The sequence below is a fragment of the Myxine glutinosa genome, chromosome 14 (genome assembly GCF_964187855.1).
Source record: "Myxine glutinosa chromosome 14, kmMyxGlut1.1, whole genome shotgun sequence".
Lineage (NCBI taxonomy): Eukaryota > Metazoa > Chordata > Myxini > Myxiniformes > Myxinidae > Myxine > Myxine glutinosa.
In genome coordinates, this window is record NC_136274.1 from 77239965 (window position 1) to 77259026 (window position 19062).

Genomic DNA, 19062 nt, shown 5'->3' on the forward strand with positions numbered 1-19062 from the left:
GGAGCGCATGGAGAAGGAGGTGAGAAAGGGGACTGTAAAATTGCAAGGTGGTATAGAGGAGTTGACGCTGGGAGTAGAACAGCTGACAGTGGGACAAAAGGAGTTGGGGGATCAGGTAAAGAAGAACACAGCGGTAATAGAGGGTTTAAAATCAACACAGAAGGAGATGAAAAAGGACGTAGGGGTAATTAAAAAAGAGTGTCAGACGGTACATGAGGACCTGACGAGGAAAATGAACAAGGTGGTAGAGGTGATGGAGGTTAAAGAGCGGGAGGTGCGGGAGCACATAGAAAAAAATAAGGTGGAGTTAGAGGAAGAACTTAAGGGGGCGCACGAGGAGATGAAGGAGGTGAAGCAGAAATTAGAAGAAGTGGAAGAAGGGGTGAGCGAAATTAAGAAGCGACGGAGAGAGGATAAGAAAGAGATAAAAGAGGAAGTAAAAGAATTGGTCCAAAGTCTGTGTTCGGATCGTGATGATGTGCTCATTAACCGGATGAGGGATTCGCAGGTGATGGAGGAGAAGCGAAGAGAAAGAGGACCCGGTGTAAGTGGTGACCAATATGGTCGTGCATATGATGCGCCAGGTGATTTAATAAGCTTGGGGGTCGAGATGGACCCGGATGTTCGTGAGAGGCCAAGAGTGAGGTGTATGGCTGGTCCGGAGTGTATGGAACGAGGGTGCGAGCGAGAGGGTCCGGTGATGGGAGAGGTGCGAGGTGTGAGTGAGCAAGGTTGTGGTGGTATGGAATGGGTAGCGGGTTGCGGAAGCGTGACCCATGCATCGACACCAACAGGGGTAGTTTTTAGAGGGACAGGGGAGGCACGGGAGCCCCTTGGGGGTAATGTACTGTGGGGGCCCGGCCGGTTCGGCCCCGCGCTGACCCCGCAAGGGGCGACGCACGGGGTCCGGCAGGCGGGCAACGACTCACATACGAGGTGGTCCCACAAGGTCCCACTCGCACCGTATGATGGTGGGTAAGGGTGCCATCCCTGCCACCCTTCCCATGATGGGGGCAAATGCGCTATAGTTTATGGGGTGGCTATGACAACCGAGCCAGGGAGGGCTTGGTTATATTGATAGGGACTAGAGGTGACTATAGGTGACAAGATTTAAGTAAGAGACTTGGTACCTGTAGTGGGGACGTAGTAGCTTAGTGTTTGATAATGACGTGGGAGCGCTGAGTGTAAGGGAAGACGGAGTAGCGCGAGTTTTAGAAGGGAGTAGACAGAGCAGATGATGCAGTATCAATGGAAGTGCTGGTGAGCAGCTTCAAATGAGGCATCGGTGAGGCAATGCTCCGAGGTGTGTGTGAGTGTACAAGTGATGAATGAGAGAGCATTGCGGATGAGTGTCATTGTGAGTAGTGAGTGTTGTGGATCAGCGCGAATGCGCTTGGGGGAGAGAAGGGTGCAGGCGGCACCAAGTATGAGAGCACAGGTGTGCAAGTACAGGTGTGTGGAATATATGGAGCAGAGAATGAGCGGTGTGGAGAGAGTTGGAGTAAGTGGTACGGAGTGGTGTGCATCGTGCGAAGGTGTGGATGGGGGAAGAGTGGACCCTTTTCACGAGTACCCGGGGAGGGTAGTTTAAAGAGTAGTTAGAAGGTATAGGTAAATTGTGGTTGGATATTGGCATTTGTGGTGCGGTTGCAGAATGGTATTGTGGATGGGTGCATTGGTGTGGTGAAATTGGCTGGTCGTGTGGCCTGTTAGTATGAGTGTGAATGGTTGGGCACTCCGCCACTGTTAGATGTCGGCCAGGTGAGGCCGCAGGTGGGCTCTGGGAGCCGTTAGTGTCAGTGGGTGCCTGAGGATCCCGGGTGTGGATCGGGCAGCCCGTGCCAGAGAGGGCACCAAGGGGGTGAGAGTGCGAGAGGGCCTTCCCCAGTTAGTTAGGTTAGGGTGAGGAGCAGGTGAGCTCGGTAGGCAACAACAGTGGTGGAGGTGTGCAGGTGGGCGGACCGGCTGGGAGCGTCACACGACCCAGCCACCGAAATTGTGCGGGAGCACCGAGTGTTGAATCGGGGAGTGAGACCCAAATTGATGGTGTGCACCACAGATGGTCAATGGGATTTTGGTTCTTCGAACCACATAGAGTAATGAGGGCCAATGGTTTGGCAGGAGAAAGACCCCGGGTAATGTAAAGTTGTTAAAGTCATTTAGGAAATAGTTAGGATTGATGAACCTGTCGCACCATACGCAGCCACTTACCTGAGGTGATGATGATGACTCCACACCTGTGTTTTCTTTGTTTTGTGTTGCAGGAAATGGGATTTGCTGTTTGGATTTGTGAGACGCATCACGACGTGGATGAGACATAGGGGTGATTCCATCTCTCCCTCCTTAGGAGGGACTGATGATGAATTGGTGATGGCAAATTTTGATGTTGAGTTGGAAATGGCAAATTTTGATGAGAGTTGGAAATGGCAAATTTGATTGGTTAGGAGGGAGAGAAGACGAATTTGGTTTATGGGAGGAACGGGGAAGACAGTAGGGACGTTTGTTGATGTGTGAAGTAGATGTTTATGGGTAGTGTTGTGTTTTGTGGATACAGTAAGGGGTAAGGGGGGGGCAATGTAGGTTACCTGGTGGGGGGGGGGGCGTACGGTAGGAACGTACCTGTCTCACCTGGTTCCCATGTGCCCCCAGTGTGCATTACCTTATATTGCATTCACTTTTGCGCCCTTACCACCTTACTCACCTGTCTTCTTTTGTCTCCCACCTCCGAGGATCTGGCTTTGGGGAAGAGAGAGAGGAGAGAGAGGTGCTGGCTCCGCAGTTGTGGGCCTGTACTTCCGCTGCTTGCTGCCTGGATCGATACACCATATGGACCGCAATTTTTGTGGCCGCCCACAATGGACCGCAGTTCTTTTGCGGTCAAGCACTACCCGTTGATGGACCTCTGGGTCAACGTGGCACCTATGCCATACAGGTGAACCACTTTTAGTTGGCCCCCCTGACGGCCACAATGAAGAAATGGACGCGGTTGGCGCCTTTCTTTATTTCTAAAGAAGCCAGAAGGCCAAGTGCACTGCATGAAGGCAAGACCAGCGGCAGAACATCGGCCGGCTGCGACACCACCGGTGACCATGGACACTTGATTGTGCATTTTTATTGAACACTTTATTGGTGCACCGGATGGTGCTGACTGTGCATAATGGGGTGGTGCTTTTGGTGCTTGGAAGGGGTGCTCTGCACATTATTAAAGGCCGTAGGGCCACAGGGCACTCGTGGGTTGGTGTATCGATGCTGGCATGCGTGCTCTCCCTATGCATAACATCTGCATGTGTTCCTCAAAGAACAGGTCCTGGATCGTAGTGTAAATATCAGTGTAGTCTTGTATAAATGATGCTCCCTACCGGCTGTATGTTTAGTTTGAGGATGCTTTCCACGATTCGGTTATCCTGTGGGTGTGTTTCTGTTAGGAGAAGGGTGCAACGTCGCAGGGGGACATATTTACTCATTTGTGAACATCTGTAAAACTGTCGCACTCAGGGTTGAGTTAATAGTAGAGGGAACTACATCTGAGTGCCACACTAAAGTAGGTAAAAATTTATCGGGTCGGGACACCCCAAGGTCGAGAAGGGTGCCGTGTTGCGGATATGGGATTTGCAACCATCCATATCCGCTTGTAAATATTCCCCTATTTCCTCAATACTTCCCAACTCTCCCAAATCCCCCATTCCCTAGTCCCATTTTCTGTAAACAACACTCTGTAGACCCGACCTCCCCCTATTTCCCCCATTAAATGTCGCATCCAGGTCCACCGCATCTCAGGTAGACAACTATAGGACATCTTGCTAGTTATTCTTAGTCTATGTCAGTTAAGGATTCGTTTCCATTAATTCTGACCCTTCGTTGCACCAGAATGTGATTGTATGGCACCGTTAGGAAGTTTAGGACCTCCCAATACCTCCCCGCAGCTCTTCCTCACAGTTCTCCTCAACAACAACAACAACAACAACAACAACGAGCGCAGGGAGTGTGCGTCCTCACTCCGGCTTGGTTGGTAGGAGTGGTGGGAGGGCACCAGGCCTTCCCAACGAGCCGCCATCGGACATGTGCTCGACGGGGTTACCAAACAGGGGCTCCCTGTCGGCTCCTCGTCAAGGGCGGAGCCCGGTAACCCCCGCACCCAATGGAAGCGGCGGACCGGCCCCAGTTGGGGCGGAACCAACCAGCCGAGGGCGTGTCACTCCCCGTTGAGCATGCGCAGTAAGAGAGAGGTGACGTCAGAGATGCGCGCCGAGCTTGGAGCAAGCAAGACCACCTCCGAGCGCTGTGAGACCTCCCTGCAGCTTTGAACCGTGCTTTATCCTGTCCCCGAGCCAAGGTGCACCTTGTGCCATCGACCTACCTGTCCATTCCTGCCATCAATCCCTGTGTAAGTCTACCTTGTCCGTTTGTCCGTGGTCTGTCTGGGAATTGATAAGACTGTATTTAAGTGCCCATCTCTTCTGTGTCTTTACCTCACTCTGCCTTGTAATCTACCCCCTTTTCTCCACCACTGTAATTATACCCTCCTCCGGAGGTCTTGAGAACTGTACCCCCCTTGCGTCGTTTCATCTTTCCCAGTCGTCGTGTCCTTTCTATCATTGATTTGGCATAGCGCGATTTGGCCAACGTCTGGGTGAATCGGGTGAGTCGGGAAGAAACGGGGAACAACTGTTCGGCCGCGGTTACCTCCGCTCGGTAAATAACATCCAACCGCGGTCCGTAACAGACTCTTTGTTTGTACCAATGCGTTGTGGCCTACCTCTCTGGCAATCGAGTCGTGTGTGCACAGCACCACACTGATGACCCCGATTGGTTCAGGCGTTGCTGACCCCCGAATGCACCATGGCTACCGTCGCCGTCAAACTCCTGGAGTTTTGGGAAGCACAAGCCGACGTTTGGTTTGTGCAGGCCGAAGCTCAATTTCAGCTCCGAGGCATCACGGCAGACGAGACCCGGTACTACCACGTGGTCGCCGCCCTCGGACCCGGCACTGCCGCCTGAGTCGTGTCCATCCTTCGGCGCCCGCCGGGCGACAACAAGTACAAGGCGCTCAAACATCTCCTCCTCGCCACGTTCGGGCTCATGGAGATCGAACGGGCCAACCGCCTCCTGGACCTTCCCGCCCTCGGCGACACACGACCATCCGTCCGGATGGATTACATGCTGTCGCTGCTTGGAGATCAGCGCCCGGATTTCTTGTTCCGTGCACTTTTCCTCCGCCAGCTACCTGTATAGGTGCGCCTCGCGCTGGCCGGTTCCAAAATCACGGAACCCCGCGCCCTGGCCGGAGAGGCCGACAAGTTTTTCGTGGCCTGCGACACGCGGTCGGTTTACGGTGCTGCCGTAGTGGATCCCGGGGCAGAGGCTACAGCGCCCCCGGCTTCCCTCGTGGCCGCTGCTGCGCCCCGCCCACTACCGCCACCGCCACCACCACGGCCGCCGCGGCTGTCACCACCGCAAACCTGGTGCTACTACCACGCCAGGTTCGGCCGCAAGGCTAAAATGTGTCGACCGCCGTGCTCTTTTGACGGGTCGGGAAACGACCGGGCCGGCGCTCATTAGCGGCCCTGAGCATCGGCCATTCCGGCAGCCTCCTGTTCATCACAGACACCTTGTCCGGGCGCCATTTCCTTTGCGACACAGGAGCGCAGGTAAGCATCCTCCCCGCCTCCACGTCTGACAAGCAAGCCACGGGCCGGGGCCCGCTTTGCTTGCCACCAACGGTACACCCATCTGCACATTCGGGAAGAGTTGCCTCTCACTGCGGTTCGGAGGGCAGCGCTTTCAATGGTCGTTCGTGACCGCCAGCGTGCCAATGGCCCTGCTGGGCGCGGACTTCCTATGTGCGCATGGGCTGTTGGTCGACGTGAAGCGCAGACGTCACGTCCAGGCCGAAACCTTCAGCTCGCTCGCTTGTTCGCTGAGCGGCTCGTTGAGCGGCTCACTGAGCGGCTCACCGAGCGGCTTGCCAAGCAGCTTGCTGGAAGGTTCCGTCCCGGCGAGTTTAGTTTGCACGCTTCCGGCAGCGGACGACTTTACCCGCCTTCTAGCCAGTTTCCCGGCCCTCACGCGGCCCACCTTCTCAGCGGTGGCCGTTAAACATGGGGTGGGGCACCATATACCCACGGTCGGGCCGCCGGTCTACGCCCGGGCACGCCGACTCGAACCCACGAAGCTCACCGTGGCGAAAGCGGGGTTCGCCATGCTGGAGCGGCTGGGGATCGTATGGCGCTCCAACAGCGCTTGGGCTTCTACTCTGCACATTGTGCCGAAGCCCGGCGGGGGATGTCGGCCGTGCGGGGACTACCGCCGGCTCAACGATGCCACCACCCCCGACCGCTACCTGGTCCCGCATATCCAGGACTTTTCCACGCAGTTGGCAAACATGACCGTGTTTTCCAAGGTGGACCTCATCCGGGGCTACCACCAGGTCCCCGTACAACCGGGTGATGTACTGAAGACGGCCATCATCACCCCTTTCGGCCTCTTCGAGTTCCTGCGAATGCCTTTTGGGTTGAAGAATGCGGCCCAGGCGTTCCAACGGCTTATGGACAGCATCTTGCGCGACTTACCTTTCCTCTTTGTCTACCTGGACGACATCCTAGTCGCGAGCGCGTCCCGGGAGGAAAACCTGCTCCACCTCCGCACGCTTTTCGAACGCCTGGGCCAGCATGGCCTAATCATCAACCCCGCAAAGTGCCGTTTCGGCGTCGCCACCATCGACTTCTTGGGGCACCGCATCACCAGGCACGGGGCCGTCCCTTTACCGGCCAAGGTGGAGGCGGTCAGGGATTTCGTGCGACCGCGCACGATCAAGGGGCTCCAAGAGTTCCTGGGCATGGTAAATGTTTACCACTGCTTCGTGCCCCACGTCGCACAGCTCCTCCGCCCCCTGCACGAGGCCCTCCGGGGCAAGCCGGGCAAAGGTGACATCGCCTGGTCGGAGCCGATGGCCGCAGCATTTGCGGGCGCAAAGCTGACCCTGGCCAACGCCACCATGCTGGCGCACCCGGCGCCCGATGCGCCGATCGCCCTCACCACCGACGTGTCGGACTACGCGGTGGGTGCAGTGCACGAGCAGTGGGTGCGTGGTGCTTGGCAACCGCTGGCGTTTTTTAGCCGGCAGCTTCGCCTGCACGAACGCCGCTACAGCACCTTCGACCGCGAGCTGCTAGGGCTCCACCTGGCGGTCCGACACTTCCACCATCTACTGGAGGGCCGCCCGTTCACGGCTTTCGTCGACCACAAGCCCCTTGTGTTCGCGATGGCCAAGGTCGCCGAGCCATGGTCGGCACGGCAGCAGCGTCACCTCTCTGCCGTGTCCGAGTATACGACGGACATCGGTCACGTGGCGGGTAAAGACAACCCGGTGGCGGATTGCCTTTCCCGGTCCGTCGTGCACGCGGTCCACCTCGGGATCAACTATGCCCGGATGGCGGAGGACCAGACCGCCGACCCCGGCGTCCAGGCCTTGCGGACCGCCGTCACGGGCCTCTGCGTCACCGAGGTGCCATTCGACGCCGCGGACGCGGCCCTCCTGTGCGACGTCTCCCTCGGCCGGCCTCACCCCATCGTGCCCGCTGGCTGGCAGCGCCCAGTGTTCGACGCCATCCACGGCCTGTCCCACCCGGGCACGAAGGCCTCCCAGAAGCTCGTCGCGGCGAAGTTCGTCTGGCATGGCCTCAGGAAGGACGTCCGCAACTGGGCCAGGACGTGCCTCACGTGCCAGCGTGCAAAGGTCCACCGCCACACCCAGGCCCCGTTGGCCCCATTTGCGGTGCCCGAGCGTCGGTTCGACCACGTGCACGTCGACCTGGTGGGACCTCTGCCCCCCTCGCGGGGGTTCACCCACCTCCTCACCATGGTGGACCGCACCACACGGTGGTCGGAGGCCGTCCCATTGGCGGCGACGTCTGCGGCTGATGTGGCGCAAGCCTTCATCGCCACTTGGGTTGCCTGGTTCAGTGCCCCCTCGGACATCTCGTCCGACCGCGGACCCCAGTTCACCTGTGCGAGTGCTTTCATCGCTCGATGAAGGCCGCGCTCCGGGCCAGCCTCCGCGACGGCAGCTGGGCCGACAGGCTCCCCTGGGTCCTGCTGGGCCTCAGGACGGTGCCCAAGGACGACCTGCGCGCGTCCTCGGCGGAGCTGGTCTTCGGGCAACCACTGCGGGTACCGGGCGAATTTATCCCCGACTCCACGGCTCCTTGGTCCGCGGCGCAACATCGCTCCGCCCTTCAGGAGACCGCCCGGAGGTTCACCCCGGTTCCGACGGCATACCATGGTTGCCCGTCTTCCCACGTCGCCCCGGAGCTTCGCACGGCGGAGTATGTCTTCGTCCGGCACGACGCCCACCGGGCACCGCTACGGCCCCCGTACGACGGGCCCTTCCACGTGCTGGAGACCGGGGACAAATATTTCACCATCGACATCGGCGGTGCCCCGGATCGCATCTCCCTGGACCGCCTCAAGCCGGCCCACCTCGATCTGGACCACCCCCCGCAAGCAGCTCTGCCTCCGCGTCGAGGTCGGACCCCCGGCACCCCTCAGCCCCGCCGTCCCGCTACCCCCAGCCCTGCACCCATCACCAGGGGGCGTTTCGGCCGGGTCATCCGGCTTCCCCGCAAACTCACCCTTCAGGTGCGCGGGAATTCTGGGGGGGCGCGTGTGGCGGGCACAAGGGACAATAATTCCGTGCACCAGTGGGTGGCGCGAGCGTCCAGGCGGGGAACAAAAGCGCATGCCCCGCCTTTCGACCGATCGGCCACGCCCGTGGACAAGGTGTGGCCTCGGGACATATATGCGGGCTCTAAGCTCGAGCCCGCCCAGTGCTGAAGTGCGAGCTCTTAATAGAGACTCTTTTATTGTACCAACGCGTTGTGGCCTACCTCTCTGGCAATCGAGTCGTGTGTGCACAGCACCACAGTAACGTGTTAGATAGGGTGATGTAATAGATACTGCGTCAATGGCGGTAAAACCTGGTTTATTAAAATTTATACACTTTTAATCCTTTACTTGAATTGAATTATGTATTTGAACACTTTATAACACAAATCGCCTTCATAATACTTCCAGGAACCTCCAGTTTTACAGGACTTTAATTTAAAAAATAATTAGAAAGCACCTGAAAAAGCAAACAAAGCCCATCCGCATCCGTTTGCATTCAGTCGTCTTCTTCCTCTTTTCAACTTCTTCTTCTTCTTCTTCTTGTATATTCTCAAAATAATGAAAACAGTTTTTTTTTTAAATACAAAATGAAATTTTATGATTTTATGCAGCCTTGACCTTTGAGCTTTCGATCTAAAAAAAAATTAACTTCTACTTTTTCATTGGTGAACCAATTATGTGACCCAATATGCAAATTCTTAAAATTTCAGAGCAACTGGATAAAAATTGACCATTTTATGCAACCTTGACCTTTGGCCTTTTCATCTAAAAAAACCAAAAACAATCGTCTCCTACCTTTTCATTGGTGAGCCAATTCAGTGACCCGATATGCAAAGTCCTGGCATTTCAGGTCAATCGGGTGAAAATTGGTGATTTTATGCAACCTTGACCTTTGACCTTTTGATGTAAAAACAAAAAAACAATCGGCTTGTTGATTTTGATTGGTGAACCAACTCAGTGATCCAAAATGCAAAATCTTAAAATTTCAGGTCGATCAGATGAAAATTAACGATTTTGTGACACTGACCTTTGACATTTTGACCAAATTATTCATTTGCATTCTCCATATTCCCATAATAAATATTTGTTGAAAATTTGATGACAAAACTCAAATGGTAAATTGAAATTTCAGGTCAATTGGATGAAAATTGATTTTTATGTGATGCTGAACTGTGACCTTTTGACCTTTTCATAAAATTATTATTTTGCCTTCTCTGTATTATCATAATAAAGCTTGTGTGAAAATTTTATGACAAAACCCAAATGGTAAAAAAGTTACGGCACAGACAGACAGTCAGAACTGAATGCAATAAACCGTCTCCTGGTGCAGAGGGGACCGTTTAATTAAAGGTTCAATGGGGTGGTGTATAAGGACGATGGTCGGGAATGTTTCTGGACTACTTCAATAGCATTAAACGTTCGGATTTTTTTAAACAATCGTTAAAATCACTACTTTATTGAAGTTTAAGTAACTGCGTGGGTTATCAAGCGAAACATTTGTATTTTCCATCCATTTGTACTTTTCATCCATGTTTTGACTAAAACGGGGCTGCGGGTTTTCACAAACAAAACGAGCCAAACGCGTGAAATGCTTGTCACGTTCCGTATATGTTCACTAAAACACACAGGCGTTGTTTCATCCTGATAATTTTAACATCCACTTGATGGTAGGCATTGTTTCATGGTCATGCGTGATGACGTCACGCGCTGGCGCTGTCTGGGCGGGTATAAGCGCGGCTCCACCTTAGGGCCTAGGGGGCGTAGGTAAAGCCTTCGGCCTTGTTTGGGGTCAAATATGATGTGCCGACCTGGTTTGGCGTTCTTTTGATGCACCTTTCGCAGTGCTTTGTCTTTTGAGCCGCCTTGACTCTTCTTAATTCAGCCAAGAGGTGAATTCCAGTTTAAAGAATCCTTCGTGGTCCTTTGTTTGTGGCCTATGCCCATTGGTCTGTTCGGATTGTGTTTATTATAACTACAATAACAATGTACTATGTACTATGTAGTTATATAGGACATGTAACACTTACTATCTCTGTCTTTGATCTTTGTTTCATTAGTGTAACCTTGTATAGTGCGTAATTAATTGTTTGATTTTTAGATATTGTACGGAATCCGCGAGTTCTCCATTCTTTTGAGATTTCGACACCCGGTTTTTTTTTTGCTAATTAAAGACTATTTAGCAATGAGACTACCTGCCTGGTTAGATTCAGCCTGGCATCATTCTACCAACACCCGTTCCCTGTGGGAACCCAGCACCAGCACCACCAACGTATGCAAAATTTGGTGGAGATCGGCCCAGTCGTGTTTATATATATATATTTTCCTTGATTTTTTTTTACACACACACACACACACACACACACACACACACACACACACACACACACACACACACACACACACACACACACACACACACACACACACACACACACACACACACACACACACACACACACACCGCCGACCTCAGGGGGGGTGACAGGCTGAGTCAACCCCACCTGGTATTAATCCAACAGCTGAACAGGATTCGAACTCAGGACCTTAGGATCCCAAGCCGCCACCCAGGTATTGATCCTTTGTCTTGCATCACAGAGCATCATGCTTTGACGTGTTCATGCGCTCTCACCTGTACCTTTAGAAATAGTTATTGTGAAGAGATTTCCGAAACTAATATAGATTTTATTTTTCTTTTTATTTTGAATGATTTCCGAAATGTTTCTGTTAAAGAAAACCCAGGATTGCTACAGGATGTTTTCTAAGCAATACAGCTTGTACATATTATCGTGCGACTACCCTGTGTGGTGAACACCGCAGGGTGACACGGAGGACCAAACGAGCTTAACACTCCGAGGCGTTCAATTCAATGGTGACTTTCGTTATACGCGTGGGGAGCAAGTGGGAGGGGGGGGGGGGGCGGCAGCCGGAGCGCTTACCTTCACGGATCCCACCGGCAGTCCTCAAACCTGCAATAAATAAATTCTCACCGAGACGAGTTTAAAATGTACAAGAGAATGCAGGCTTTATTTAAAAATGCCGGTAACAAAATACAACTCGGTCAAATAACAGTAAATTTCTCAATTGGAGCGCCCCCACACAGACTCGGTAAACAGACAAAGGAGAAAATAATGATAGCAAAAGTAAAAGGTGTGGTTGGCACTTATCTGTGAGCAGCTCCCGAATCTTGTCAGGAATTTTCTCAGGCCTGCGTCCCTGCGTGGGAAACCGCAGACTAGTTGGTGCGAGCTAGGCCTCGCGCGCCTTCGTTCCCTCGATGTCTGCTTGTCTTCCCGATCGTCCAACCTGCGCAGGAGCGCTACGAACTCTGACCGCTCGGTGTTGCCGAGAGAGGAATGAATCCACGATTGTCCACGCGTTCACCACCAAGAGCAACGATCGTCGACCGAATCCAAGAACGAGCAGCCAGACCAGGAGAGAGCCCAAAATGCGACCGTTCACCAACAAAGTCCAAAACGAGAAGGCGCAAGAGAGAAAATGTCGGCCAGAGCGTTCTTTTATCGTCCAGGTTCTGACGTCATCTCAACACGTCATCCTTGCCTGATCCAACCAGTGTGTGCCACCTCTTAGTAGTCCATCTCTGCTCGACGAACCTAACCAATCTCGTGCTCTGCGGGGCGTGGCTTTTGGCCTGCCTGTCCCTGTGGTGATGTAGCAGCTGTAACGCCAGCGGTTGTGCTTGATGCCCGGTTTCCGGTTAGTTTTTATATTTAGTGCCATTAAATACGTGATTCTGTCTCTATGTGTGGTTGCTGTGTCAAAAGGAACAAAGGAATAGATTACAGAGGCAACTACACCCATAATCATAATTTACCCATAATCCCTCGCTAATTAACAAGCCCCACCCCTCTGATGGGGACGAAGATGCAAGTTTACCCAACATCCGGTCGACACAAATTTCCTACTTGTGATACATCGAGGTTTCTTCTTCTTCATGATAGTCGGAGCACACTAATCTGTGCAATCTACCTGAACTAAGGTATCCCTACCCCCCACAAACGTAACAATATGAAAATATAGGCAATTTCAGAGCGAGTAAAATGTCAGGTTTCGAGCACGCAATTATTTTAAAATGAAATATACTTTTTAATGCAGAAATAGAATAGTGGGATTTATTTTGCCAGTTTAATTGTAGCCTACTGGTTAGACTTCCATCGTTACTCTGTCATTTGTGTGTCTCCGGCCTCTTGAATCCCAACCTCCCTCATCTTCATTCTTCCCAGGCTCGCTGGCAATCAACATGCAGGGATTTTCTAGAGTGAGACCATTTGCTTCAGATGCTTCTTCACAGAAAGTTCTGCCGAGCCCATTGTCTTTGCCAGGTTTGTTAAATTACCTTATTGTGCGAAATTTTAAACGCCGTCTAATTACTTTTTTTGTCCTGTCATTTCATTACCCAGTTTCAAATAAAATTTAAAAAGGCGAATTTCGGCCTCAACAGAAAGAGCTGCTCCCTATGGGAGTGGAGTGGAGTGGAGTGGAGTGGAGTGGAGTGGTCAGGTGTTGTGCATGTCTATGTAGTTGTTACATTTGTTTTTAAAGTCCTTTTAACCTTTATTATACATTTTCACACTGACTTAGCCGATGATGCTTTAGAATCAGCCATGTTATTATCCTTATTATTATTATTATTATTATTATTATTATTATTATTATTATTATCATCATTTTTATTCGGTCATCTCTCAATCTCCAAGAGATTAACTTGTAAAGATGATGTCCATCAGTCCGTCCAGTCGTCTTAACCTTTTGATATTTTTCCTACTCCTCCCTTGTCACTCGGCTGATTGTTCTGAAACTTGACAACAACAACAAACAACATGCATTTTAAAGGCCATTTTCCCTGCTAGAGCGGCGGTTAGCCTTGCGGTCCCCATGACAATCTTCTCCATTTTGCCCTATTTTCTGCATCTCTCCTTGTTGACCCCTTTGCCCGCATTTCTTCTTCCACCATCGTTAGCCAAGTCTTTCTCGGTCTTCCCCGTCCTCTACTTCCTTCTACATTCATTTCCATCACTCTTCTCAACCAGTCACTTTCATCCTTCCTCAACACATGACCAAACCATCTCAACCTGTTTCTCTTCACAGCATCCATCACAGGCTCTATTCCCATCATCTTTCGCAATTCATCATTTGTCTTCCTCTCTCTCAACGATACTCCACACATCCACCGAACCATTCGCATTTCCACCCTTTCCAACCTTCGTTGCTGCTCTACGTTCATTACCCATGTCTCGCTCCCATAAATCATAACACTTCTCACACATGCAGCATACACCTTTCCCTTCAGCTTCAACGACACTCCCCTCATCATCAGCACGCCACTCAGTTCCCAAAACTTCTTCCATGCACATCTCACTCGAGCAACCGTTGCCGAGTCTGATCCACCTTCTCCATACAGCATGTCTCCGAGGTAGCAAAATGTTTTCACACCTTCCAGCTTCACGCCGTCTCCAAGATCCAACTCAACATTTCCTCCATCTGCAGCTCCCTCTGTGCACACCTTACATTTGAATGTAGCTGCCACACTGGTTAATGACCCTCTCAGACCACTACATTTTTGATGAACCCACTCAGCGCACATTGTACATTGAAAGGAGTCCACTCCGACACCCTTCCTACACACAGCACAGGGCCACTTCCCAGTTCTTTCCACCTCACCACATGCTTTACCACTTGCCATCACCTTCGTCTTTCCGATATTCATCTTCAGACCTTTTGTCTCCATACATTCCTTCCACGTGTTCATCTTTTCCTTCAGTCCATCCATACTTTCCGCAATCAACACCAGATCATCTGCATACAACAACTCCCACGGTAAACCCTCCTTTACGTTCTGAGCCAGCACCTCCATCACAGCTACAAATAGTAGTGGACTTAGTACCGACCCCTGATGCACTCCCACCTTCACCTCAAACTCACCACTGTTCCCGTCCTTCGTCCTTACAGCTGTGCGCGCTCTTTTGTACATTGCCATCACTACTCTGATCAACCATTCCTCCACTCCTAACTTCCTCAATGCCCATGTCAATACTTTGCATGGTATCCTATCGAATGCTTTCTCCAGATCAACAAACCCAAGAAACAACTTCTTCCTCTTCTCCATGTACTTCTCCTGCAACTGCCTCACAATGAAAAGCGCGTCTATCGTTCCTCTTCCTGGCATATGAATCCAAACTGCATTTCGTCGATCTTCACTTTCTTCCTTATCCTCCTCTCCAACACCCTTTCCAATACCTTCATTCCATGCTCCAATAACTTTATCGCTCGGTACGAGCCACACTCCAGAGGGTCACCTTTCCCCTTATATAGAGGGACGACGGTACTCGGTTCCCAATCCACTGGAATGCGGCCTTCTTTCACCACCAGATTACAGATCTCTGTCATTCTCTTCACACCCCAACTTCCTGCTGCCTTCAACATATCTCCCACAACTCCCGTCAGCCCTCCCGCTTTTCTACCCTTCATTGCTTTTATCGCTTCCTCAACTTCCTTCTCAGTTATCTTCTCTGCCGGTCCTAAAACAGGGTTACTCTCTATGTTGCCATCCCATTCATTCTCTGTATTCAACAACATTTCCATATATCTTTTCCATCTTCCTTTAATTCCATCTGGGTCGACAACGATTTGTCCCACTTCATCCTTCAAGCAACTCACCCCCATCACATCACACCTCTCTTTCGCTATCTGCTTTGCAATCCTGAATACTGCTTTCTGACCCTCTTCCGAATCCAAGCGTTCTCCGAACATTTTCCTACATGCCTCCTGCGCCTTTGCTACCTCTTTCTTTGCAGCCTTCCTGGCTGCCTTATAACTTTCATGCTCTGCTGTTTCTGCTCCCGTACCCTTCGCCTTCTGCCACTCCTTGAACTTCTTCCTCTTCTCGTCAATCCTCTTTCCAACTTCATCATCCCACCACCATGTTTCCGAGTGCCTCAGTGGTCCTTTTGTCCATCCACATACCTCACCAACGGCTCCCAACAGACTAGCTTTCATCGACATCCAACCACTTTCAAGCTCAACCACATCATCCTCGACCCTACTCAGCCTCTCTTTTAATGCCTCCCTTACTGTCACCTCTTTCAACTTCCACACCTTCATTCTCGGTTGGTACTTCACCCGCCGAGCTCTCCTCGCACCTTTCACCCTTACGTCGCAGACAACCAATTGGTGCTGTGAAACAGCCTCCTCCCCCGGGATCACCTTTGTGTCCCGGAGGTGCCCCCTATCTCGCCTACGCACCATCAGGAAGTCAACGGTTGTCGTCGACCCACCTGACGTGTATGTAACAAGCTTATTATCCTCTTTCTGGAACTGAGTATTACAAATCAACAAATCAGCTCCATCAGCAAACTCCAAAATCCTTTCACCTTCTCCATTTCTCACACCATATCCGTAACCCCCATGAACTCCGTCAAAACCATCCATACTCCTTCCCACATGTCCATTTAGGTCTCCTCCTACCACAACAACTTCCTCATCTTTCACATTTTCCATCAGCTTCTCTATCGCACACCAGAACTTGTCCTTTTCTTCATCGCTTCGACCAACCTGCGGAGCATATCCCGAGATGATGTTCACCAACAGCTTTCCAATCATCATTTTCACCATCATCAACCTATCACTCACTCTCGTCACACTCACCACACTGTCTACAAACTCCTCAGAAAACAGGACACCAACACCATTCACGCCCTCCAGGCACCCTTGCCACACAAACTTGTATTTCTGTCCCTGCCTCCCCTTCACCATTCTCACACCACTTCCCTTCCATCTCGTCTCTTGCACACAACATATGTCCACTCTTCTTCTGACCAATACTTCCACCACTTCTCCTGATCTCCCTGTCATTGTCCCTACATTCCATGTCCCAAACCTCAGAAACCGATCTCCACTTCGGGCTGTACCCTGCCCATATGTAGTTGTAATTGTCATGGTTCCCTTTTTGAGGCAATGTTTTTTATGGCCTGATGCCCTTCCTGACGCCAACCCTCTTAGTCGTCTTTTACGACACGCAGGGATACTGTGTACCTATTCTTATCCAGGGTACACACCGGGAAACGTTTAAAACATGGAAATTCTGGGGGGTGGGGGGGGGGGGGGCGGCGTCAAGGGAAAGATAAAATGAAAATAAACCCCTTCAGCCGGCACTTAGCTTGGCGTCCCAAAGAGTACTTTCAGGCGCTTGGCGGCTGTTGAAACTGGGGTAGCCACTCATGCGGGAAGTGGTCCAAAATGGCGGTGTAGAACACCGCGCGTCGAAAACACAACAAGCGTGAGGCGAGCAGATTAGACGGCCTCCTTTCGATTCTCTACCGTCAAGTCCAATGCGGCCTTCAGCTTCCAAGAATCGTCTTTCCCTCGTGGTCCCCATGTGCTGATTTTGTCTTTCCCTCACGGTCCCCATGTACTGTCTTTGTCTTTCCCTCGCGGTCCCCATGTGCTGTCTTTGTCTTTCCCTCGCGGTCCCCCTGTACTGTCTTTGTCTTTCCCTCGCGGTCCCCATGTGCTGTTTTTGTCTTTCCCTCGTGGTCCCACTGTACTGTCTTTGTCTTTCCCTCGCGGTCCCCATGTGCTGTTTTTGTCTTTCCCTCGTGGTCCCACTGTACTGTCTTTGTCTTTCCCTCGCGGTCCCCATGTGCTGTTTTTGTCTTTCCCTCGCGGTCCCCCTGTACTGTCTTTGTCTTTCCCTCACGGTCCCCATGTGCTGATTTTGTCTTTCCCTCGCGGTCCCCATGTACTGTCTTTGTCTTTCCCTCGCGGTCCCCCTGTACTGTCTTTGTCTTTCCCTCGCGGTCCCCATGTGCTGTCTTTGTCTTTCCCTCGTGGTCCCCATGTGCTGTCTTTGTCTTTCCCTCGTGGTCCCCATGTGCTGTCTTTGTCTTTCCCTCGTGGTCCCACTGTACTGTCTTTGTCTTTCCCTCGTGGTCCCCCAGTGCTGTCTTTGTCTTTCCCTCGTGGTCCCCATGTGCTGTCTTTGTCTTTCCCTCGTGGTCCCCATGTGCTGTCTTTGTCTTTCCCTCGTGGTCCCCATGTGCTGTCTTTGTCTTTCCCTCGTGGTCCCCATGTGCTGTCTTTTGTCTTTCCCTCGCGGTTGTCAGCTCTTTCACGAGCCTCGATTCAGTATAGAGAAAAAAAAAAAAAAAAAAAAAAAGAGCCCAGCAGTTGTCCAAAACCTCATGTGGGGAAATGTGGTATCTGTCCGTCTGGTATCTGCGAAATCACTAGGGCTTTGATTTTGGATCATGGGGTTCACAGTGGGGTGGGGGGGGGGGGGGGAGTGGGGATGGAGAGGGTGGGGTGGTTACCCTCTGAAACTCTGGATTCATACTTGTCACTTATTTAACAACCGATTGCTCTGAAACTCGATACAGCCCTTCTACTCGATTGTCCGCCGATATTAGATATTTTTTTTATTCTGGATCAGCGGGGCTCTCAGGGGGTGTGTAGGGGTTAGTTCAGTTTGACCAAGCTAGTATAATTTTAAAGTGATTCTTCACCATTGAGTGATATGGCCAACCAGGCGGAGGTATGCTCTCTACTGAGTGTCGTTCTAGTTGTTATTGTTAATGTTATCCCTGAAATTAATTTATTTCGACGACTTTTACAATCTGTATTTTATTTAAATTGAATTATGTACTTCAAGACTGTAAAACAAATTGCCTGGCATACTTTCAAGAACCTCCAGTTTTTTCATATTGTTCAATTTAAATGAAGGTTTAATGGGGTGGTGTATAAGGGTGGTTTTCAGGACTGTTTCTGCACTACTTTCCATCGCACTAAACTTTCGGAATTTTTTTTTTTTAACCGATTTATTAAAATCGTATAAGTAATACGTTTTAATGTTTTAGTGAGTTGTTTAAGTAAAATATAAGTAATACGGGGTGGGATATCGTGTTCTATGAACTCGTTATTATTATTACTTGTGTTATTGTTAATACCACTATTATTATTATTTTGTAATGGGCACCAGGAAGGGCATCCGGCCATGAAAACATTGCCTCAAACAGGGAACCATGATTGTCATGGGACCCACAAGGCTAACCCCCGCTCTAGCGGGGAAAATGGCCTTAAAACGATCATTCATTCATTCATTTCATTCATTATTATTTTGTAATAACATTAATATTATTATTATGTGTTACGGATTCGTCAATTCCGTTGTTGAGGTTCTCATCCACTGTAAACATTTTTGGTTGCATGTACTATTATTGTTATCGTTTAGGTGAAATAGAGATAACTGTTTTCGAAAGGTAAAAATAGTTAGTGTTTTAAAAGAAACCGGAAACCGGACCGGGAACCGGACTAAGAAGAAGAGGAGGAAAAAGGAGGCGGAGCGAGTGAGGTCGGAGAAGGAGCCGAGCTGCGGTGAGGTTTTGA

At 50.9% G+C, this 19062-nt stretch overlaps 1 protein-coding gene across 5 annotated transcripts in view; it reads left to right on the plus strand.

The window, feature by feature from the left end:
• Nucleotides 1-10373: 10373 nt before the first annotated feature.
• The window catches only part of LOC137439930 (uncharacterized), a 57147-nt gene continuing 48458 nt past the window's right edge, over nucleotides 10374-19062 (plus strand). For 3 of the 5 annotated variants that reach the window (XM_068136189.2, XM_068136191.2, XM_068136192.2), the window contains exons 1-2: nucleotides 10411-10553; nucleotides 12906-13004. In XM_068136189.2, coding sequence (XP_067992290.1) covers nucleotides 12923-13004 — 82 coding nt within the window. In that variant the 5' untranslated portion in view covers nucleotides 10411-10553; nucleotides 12906-12922. Of the gene's footprint in view, nucleotides 10554-12905; nucleotides 13005-19062 lie in introns of all 5 variants that reach the window. The other 2 variants (XM_068136190.2, XM_078768324.1) reach the window with 2 other exon arrangements.